This window comes from Gymnoscopelus microlampas (assembly GCF_963454915.1).
Source record: "Gymnoscopelus microlampas genome assembly, chromosome: 3".
In the NCBI taxonomy this organism is placed as follows: Eukaryota; Metazoa; Chordata; class Actinopteri; order Myctophiformes; family Myctophidae; genus Gymnoscopelus; species Gymnoscopelus microlampas.
Window position 1 is genome coordinate 51,079,781 of NC_139940.1, and position 8,422 is coordinate 51,088,202.

At 42.2% G+C, this 8,422-nt stretch overlaps 1 protein-coding gene across 1 annotated transcript in view; it reads right to left on the reverse strand.

Annotated features, from left to right (window-relative positions):
- Window positions 1–1,458: 1,458 nt before the first annotated feature.
- LOC311042403 (ceramide synthase 2-like) overlaps window positions 1,459–8,422 on the reverse strand; it is a 39,107-nt gene continuing 32,143 nt past the window's right edge. The window contains exons 7-11 of the mRNA XM_084053101.1: window positions 7,783–7,875; window positions 7,338–7,466; window positions 6,941–7,047; window positions 4,374–4,527; window positions 1,459–4,071 (exon numbers count right to left, since the gene is read on the reverse strand). Of these exons, the coding sequence (XP_083909227.1) occupies window positions 3,913–4,071; window positions 4,374–4,527; window positions 6,941–7,047; window positions 7,338–7,466; window positions 7,783–7,875 (642 nt within the window). The 3' untranslated portion in view covers window positions 1,459–3,912. The remainder of the gene's footprint in view (window positions 4,072–4,373; window positions 4,528–6,940; window positions 7,048–7,337; window positions 7,467–7,782; window positions 7,876–8,422) is intronic.

Sequence of the window (8,422 nt, forward strand, 5' to 3'; positions counted from 1 at the left end):
GACACAGGTTCCCACACCCTGATCCACCGGGAACCCTGGTACCCTAGTGCTGGATGCAAACCCTGGAATTTAATTTATACCTATTTGATCATCGTTTTGATCATCGTTTTCAGCTTCACCCAGCTGATTGCTGCCCAAGTGATCAGACCTGAGCGCGTGGGGGGGAGCTGTGTCTTGCTCAGAGACACCTCCTGACGCGCAGGGAATCGAACCTGGGACCTTCTGTTTCCCAGGCGGACTCTGTACCCATGCAACTATGGCCATCCCCCCATGGAACCCTGGTACTGCTGGATCCACACCCTGTTCCAGGGGGAACTGATATGGGGGGGAAAAACTGTTTGATAATGATGTTATGAAAATGCTTAGAGTAAACTGACCTGTGGGTTCCTAAATATGTTACGTAATGTTTCGTTAGAATATATTTTCTCATAAGACAGCTTTGTTATTCGGTGCTGTCCACCTGGTTCCTATAGAAGGGGGGTTGAACTCTCCTTTACTCCCTTTCCTTGTTTATGTATCTTTTTAGATAAGCTTGGGTCAATCTAATCTGAATGCCCAACTTAGTGCATTGGGGAAATGAGACAAACAGTTATACCTTTTAGGTAGAGTCACTGACTGTCTTGGGTCAGTTTGTCTGTGTCATGTTTCCTTTTTTCCACATTTTCTATTGTTATGAACATTTTTACCAGCTTGCTAAAGCTGGTCTATGTCCACCCTGAGGAATGTAGGCGTTTCTTTCCAAAATTAAGGTTGCCCTTCATTTCATTTATATACCCACCAGGGAAAAGTGCATGGATTTAAAAAAAAACTCTAAAGAAATGTTTTAAAGTCAAAACATACAAATTCATAGATTAATAAGAATGTCTCTGAAACAGTGTTCAAAGGAGTTTCATATGTTATTTAAAACTGCAGTTTTTATTACAACCCTATGACCTTATGACTGTGTAATCTTGTTTCTTATTTTACTTAAAGTCATTCATATTTTGAGAGTTTGTTTATAGCAGGATATACTACTAGAGGTCCTGGTAGGATAGAAAACCAGCAGGATACTTGAGGTCCTGGTAGGATAGAAAACCAGCAGTACTAGAGGTCCCTGTGAATCAGGTGTGGTGACCATGTAAATGGAGCTGACACATGGAATTGCATAGATAAAGAAATGATTGAAATAAGTGACATTAATTTGATCATAAATCTTTCAAATAAGACATGATGATTGATTGATTGATTAATTGATTGATTGCTTCTCTGCTGGTTCTTTAGCAGTGAACATAAAGGCACCATAGGAAAACCATCTAAAGTAAAGCAGCAAACATAAGTTTGTCTGAAAGGCACATCCCCACTCATACTTGACTCCATCCCTCACTTCTGCGGCTCTGTTCACACTGGCGGCCCAAATCCGATTTTTGGCCACTGTTAACAATGTTAATTTTGACAGAAAATTCCGATTTAGTTCTTTAGTTTTAGTCATATTTTAGTAATCTGAAATGTTTCAATCTAGTTTAAGTCAAATACATCTACAGTTGATTTAGTCGTCTAAAATGTATTTTGGCAGGCCTTGATGGTGTCGCAATGCCTTATTTATACTTAGCCGTGTGCCAAAAATAGCTCACAACGCGGCACGGGCGCGTGGGCTCTCAGTCCAAAAGATCAGATTTGAGAAACAAATCGGATTTGCCATTTGCAGTTTGAACAAAGCCTCCATCCTGTCCTTCATCCCTCGTTTCAAACTCCACCCTTCCCTCGCTTCTTTACTTATATTTTGGCAAACTAGTCAACAATTGAACACTATTAACATCTCCAGGCAGACACTTCATGTAAGTGTCCATCTGGGATGATTGTGTGTGTGTGTGTGTGTGTGTGTGTGTGTGTGTGTGTGTGTGTGTGTGTGTGTGTGTGTGTGTGTGTGTGTGTGTGTGTGTGTGTGTGTGTGTGTGCGTGTGCGTGTGCGTGTGCGTGTGCGCGTGTGTGTGCGTGTGCGTGTTAAGACACTATTAATTAATCTATGTAGTGTATATCATCACCTTGTGATTAGATTACATTGTACTTAAAGTACAACTAGAAAGGTGCGCTCAGTAGAGCGCAAATCTCCTCCAGGAGGCATGCCATACCTCCCTCCATCTTTCTGTCTGTCTGGATTGTGTGATGATAATGTTTTGGGGATTGTGTACGTAAGTAGCCTTGGGAACCAATGATTACCGTTTTCTATAGTCTTTGATATGACCTCACAATCTCAGGGCAGACACTCTAACCACAAGGCCACTGAGATGTCATTGGGGTTGTGTGCATATGAAAAGGCACGGGGCATAGGTGGGGGGGGGGGGGGGTAAACTGTCATTACATCATTAGGGGGCAACCAGAGTGACAGGCTGTATGGACTTTGAACAGTGAAGACATTGACAAGTAGTGTGGCATGTTGTCATTATCACCGGGGCAAAAATCACTAGGGCAAACATCACCAGGGCAAACATCACTGGGGAAAACATGATGTCACAGTGTTATAGCCTAAAGGCCAAGATGCCATGCATCTGGGCATGTCAAGGCAAACCTTGATGTTTATGGCCAAGCGTACGTACTAGTGTTCTTGTAACGACATGGCTCGACATGAAAGTGTTTCACATCGACATGCGCTATTGCAGTGAAAAGCTGTTTCAGCTGTTCTTGTCTTTAGACCTGGTAAATGGAATGAGCTTTGTGTGATTTAACTTGCATTCTCTCAAAAGACAGAGGACAATAACAAAATTTGATATGCCATGTGAGAACGTGACTGGTGTCCTGATAATGTACCCATTGCATTTGTCGGCAAACTATGGAAAATAAGTACTTTTACAAACTAGCAACGTTGGAAATTGATGGAGGCCGTGTTTATACAACTAAGCTATATCACGCCTGGACTATGATACGGCAAACGATTGTGGAATGTTCATCCCAGGTCTGTCTACACAATGTATCACCCTGTACGTATAGACTCTGTCAGTGCCTTAAATACATTACAATATGTGTGCGCGAACCTCCCAGCTCCAATGTCAGTAGTTCCCACACGTCATTCTGTTATTCAATGTTCTGTGTAATCTGCAAAGTGTGATTGTTAATCCCTTGTGTCAGTTATGTTTGTATCCCCTGTCAATGAAAGGTTGCGATTTGAAATTTGTTTTTGCCTTACATTCGCCCGCTGTGTGAGTCCTGCGCGAGAGGAAGGCAGGCAACGCTAGGCGGTGGTCAGTTTCCAGTAGGCTTGTGTCTAAACAGACATATCGTTGCTTATAAACGTCACCAATAAGAAAACTACTTCACAGGAACAATGTTGGTGTAACTGAGAGATTTGCCGTAAAAACGTGTTTTTAACATACATAGATTATCAACTTACAATGCAACTTTGACGAGTTGGCATTTCACTCTAGAGCCTTGGCTCGTGCCAGCTAACCTTATGTCTGCGATCGACTAGTACCGGTTTCATCCCATGAGCGGGAGGGACAAGAGCGTTGTAATTGGCTAGTTAGTAGAGTCGATCCCGTAAGCCGGACGGACAGATTTCGGTCCATAGCCGCATAGTTTTCCACGGCCTTGAGGGACGACTGATCTGCGATGATTGAATCACAGAAATTACATAGTTTGTCGTTGGCTGATGTGAGAAATATTCAGGAATCGAGGTCCTTGGCCTACTGGCAGTGTGCACAAAGAGTATGATCCGACAAGTAGTTTGTGAGAGTAGCTGCGGACAGATATACATGGAGACAGACACACACACAGACAAAGACAGAAAACACAGACAGCCACACAGACAGACAAAACACAGACCGGGCCGAATTCAAAATCTTCGCCTCATGGAGATAATAAGATGTGTGCATGAGTATGTGTGTGTGTGTGTGTGTGTGTGTGTGTGTGTGTGTGTGTGTGTGTGTGTGTGTGTGTGTCTCAGTCTGTCTTGGTGTGGTTGTTGTGGTTGTGATTGTGGTGTGAGTTTCCGTTCTGCAGAGGGCCGTTGCAACTCTTCGTCTTCCTCTCATCCTCATCTTCCTCCTCTCCGGAGTCATCCGTCTCATCCTTATCACTGCGGTCATCATCCACCTTTTCCTGATAGAGGAGAGAGAGAGAGAGAGAGAGAGAGAGAGAGAGACACACACACAGAGACACAGAGACACCCACACACACACACACACACACACACACACACACACACACACACACACACACACACACACACACACACACACACACACACACACACACACACACACAGAGACAGACAGACAGACAGACGGACAGACAGACGTTTAGAAACACTTCTTTCATCAGAGATCCTTCCGGCAGAGATCTTACTGTCAATTCTGTGTGTGCGTGTGTGCGTGCGCGTTCGTGTGTGCGTGCGTACGTACGTTGTTGGTGAGGAAGCGCACGGCGCAGCGTATGATGAGCACGGCCCAGAAGACGTGCAGACACTGTAGGGTGACCATCAGACCGTTGAAGAAGTAATACCCAAAGAATGGCTCATACATGGTCAGAGGATACACCACAGTCCAGTAGATGATCCTACACACACACACACACGCACACACACGAACACACACGCATAGAAGGGAAACAAATGTTACGTTTGTGATTGTCTTCTAGTGCAGTGGTCCTCAATGTGGGGTTTGTGGACCCCGAGGGGTCCTTGAGGGGGTTCCAGGGGTTGAATTATTAATCTAATTAATTAATTAATCTAAAATAGCCGATCACCCAGCTCACACCGGCTTGCATCGCGACCCGTTGTGAGCTTGTAGATTTATTTTATTTATTATTATATATTTTTAATCGTGACATTTAAAAAAAAAAACTTGTAATCATTTAGATCAGAGGTTTTCAACTGGTGGTCCATGGGCCACAAGTGGTCTGTGAAGGTATTGGATGACCATGCATTCAGTTATTATGTAGGAAAGTGAAGATCGTATTTTGTTATATTTTGGAGAAACTTAGTAATTTGGTATTTGTGTGATATGAGGTCAGTGGAATTTAATACATTAGCATCATGATCAGTGTTCATTTGAGGAGGCTTGTGCTTCAATTCCAAAAGTACTTTAAGCTTAACTACTACAGAAGAAAATTGTCAGGCACAATTCCCAGAGTTTACCGTAAAAGCTAAATGTATTTTACCTTTTATAACTACATATCTCTGTGAGAGTGATGTTTCCACACTGGTATACCTGAAGAATATGTACAGGGCTATAGGTTGGAGCCCGAAAAGGACCCGAGACTCTGTCCCTGTCCACCACTATAGCCAAGAAGAGACAGACATGGACCACTAGTTGTAAAACAGTGCACTAAATGACCTGGTGACCTAAGATGCCGCGTCAATGTTGTCAGCTAATGGGATGTCGGAAGTCAAGAAATTCCACAGAAAAGGGAGTTAGAATCTCAAAACTGGATTGCCTCGTTGAGTCATCATTATTAGGAAATGTGGCATGTCTCTGTTCGCTCATAAATGTTACAAATCAGTATAGTATCAGTTAACAGGAGTTTAATATGGAATATGGTGTGAGCATGCAAGCGTGTGTGTGTGTGTGTGTGTGTGTGTGTGTGTGTGTGTGTGTGTGTGTGTGTGTGTGTGTGTGTGTGTGTGTGTGTGTGTGTGTGTGTGTGTGTGTGTGTGTTCATTAGCGTTACAGTCCATCATGTTATTATTTTATATTTGACGGCATTGATTTCATAAGGATCCAGGCAGGCGGTTATTTAACTGTCAACATGAGCCATGATGCGAGCAGCTGCAATGGCCCAAAGTCAACCTGCACCTTTATGACTGTTTGAACAGTCCATTCACCACAATAAGACCCAGCAGCTAATCTAAACAATCCTAAGTATTTCTAATGACTGACCGATGTGGACGCTAATAGAACTGACAAAAGGATATTCACTTAGTAATTATTATTCCCATGGACACACACATACACCCTGTAATAATCATTCATTATTTTGACCCGCACCTGACCTTATTTGACTATTTATTGAAGTTGAATTAAAAGGGGCGTACAGTTTTGGTGATCCATGACCTATGAAATGAAGCAGCTCCAACTATATCCAGTTGTGGCTGAAGGCATGTTGAGCATAGTAGCAATGAGAATCCAGTCATCCTGTTCAGGATGATTCTCACGTATTATAGTTTCTGTCAGGTGGGAACCTTGTATGTCCAAAACATTTTCAACAACAACTTTTCAGGAAATAAGAAAAATAACCTGTGTTCCAATGTAGTTATTATCTAGTCACAAGCACTTGTTCATACTTTTTCATTGGTTCAATATTTATAAAATCCACAAACAGACTAAACCACCATTTAAAAAAAATAATAATAAAAGAAAAGGGCAAAAATAGCCGTTCCAATGCATCACAATGTTGTGTCGTGAGCTTAAAAAGTTGCATAAAGTTGTATAAAAAGCATAACAAGTTGAAATATGGAGATACAAGGTTTTTGCCTGAAAGCAACGATATACAAAAGAACCCAGGAGACTGGACACTCAGGGAGAAGAATTATTAACCACATTCAACCTGGTGTTCCAGGGTGTGTTCAGATACATAGCACTGAGCACACTGGCCAATACAAACTAATACGTGAGTGAGTGCGCTCCCAGTGCGCATTTCCGAACGCACTCCCAATGTTGGATACGTCGTTATATAGGTGAAAAGGTCTTCTCAATCTTTCAAAAAGCTTTTACAGTATGAAATAGGGCTTCAAGCTGCACAAATGTGTCTTCCTAGACCTTTTTTTATGCTAACAGACATCTGCAAATAATTCATATATTTACTCAGCAGTTTAAAATATCAATATGTAACAAAGTTAAGCATTTATATTTTGGTGAGTTTGTAAATAGCAAATATTAGTTGTTTCACCACTAGGTGAACCGCTAAGGTTCCATGCGTGTGCGTGTGTGTGTGTGCGTGTGTGTGTGCGTTCATGTGTTTGGGTGCGTACCAGAAAGGTAAGATGATGAGACGAGTAACGATGAAGACTCCGGCGAAGACGATGAAGATGTAGTTACAGGTGTTCCTCCACCCAGCATAGTTAAACATCTTAGCAGACTGACGGACGGACGGATGGATGGATGGATGGATGGATGGATGGATGGATGGAAAGATGAACAGATGGATGGATGAATGGATGGATGGATGGATGGATGGACACAAATAGATTTTGGTGAGGAAAGTGTATTTTTTGCCTCTAGGTGGCAGTAAAACATCAACTAATGTCAATGTAGTCATTGAATGGCAACTACTACTACTACTACTACTACTACTAATAATAATAATAATAATAATAATAATAATAACAATAATAATAATAACAATAACAATAACAATAACAATAATACCTCTAGCAGGTAGTCAGAGGAGTCGTGTATTAACATGATGAGGGTTCCAGCGCGGATGTAATTCACACACCACGAAAAACTAATGAGCATGATGGTCGCTACGTGATGCACGATCTGTTCCTTAAAGTCCTGAGAGAGAGAGAGAGAGAGAGAGAGGGGGGGGTGAGAAAGGAAGCGTGAGAGAATAATAATAAAAATACTAATACACTTGTAATCCACTTTACATTTGACTCAAAGGTGCTACAGGATACAACACATTGGCATAAAAACAACATGGGCATAAAGACAGCAAAAGACCCAACTATGGAAGATATTTAAAAATAAATACAATCACAAAGGCATAGAGCCTGCGGATAAAACTAAGAGTGATGGTCCTGGAGATATGACAATAAACAGTTCAATAAACAGTGTGTGTATCAAACTGTTGTGTGTGAAGTTGTCTTACTTTTCGTTTGACATCGTCGAAAACACTGAAGAGCAGCGACGAGTAGAAACCAAGTTCCAACATGTAGTACCAATACTGAGAGGGCAGCAAGGTCTGACAGACACACAAATACACATAACATCATGTAGTACCAGTACTGAGACGGCAGCAAGGTCTGACAGACACGCAAATACACATAACATCATGTAGTACCAATACTGAGAGGGTAGCAAGGTCTGACAGACACACAAATACACATAACATCATGTAGTACCAGCACTGAGACGGCAGCAAGGTCTGACAGACACACAAATACACATAACATGATCTAGTACTAATATTGAGAGCAGTTTCGCAGCCAGAACGCTAGTATAGGCTGGGCCTGAGCAGTTTTGGGGCGTTTTTTTGTTACTTTATTTCGGTTTTAGGGTTAGGGTTAGGGTTATGTTATTTAATTCTTATTTTTGCCTGATTTATTTTGCAAAATGTATTGGGTGGGCCAGCTTTCTATGTGGGTGGGCCACGGCCCAACCCCAGCCCACCCATGGCTGCGCCCCTGATTGAGAGTGTAGCAAGGTCTGACAGACACACAAATCCACATAACATCATGTAGTACCAGTACTGAGAGGGCAGCAAGGTCTGACAGACACACACATACCGG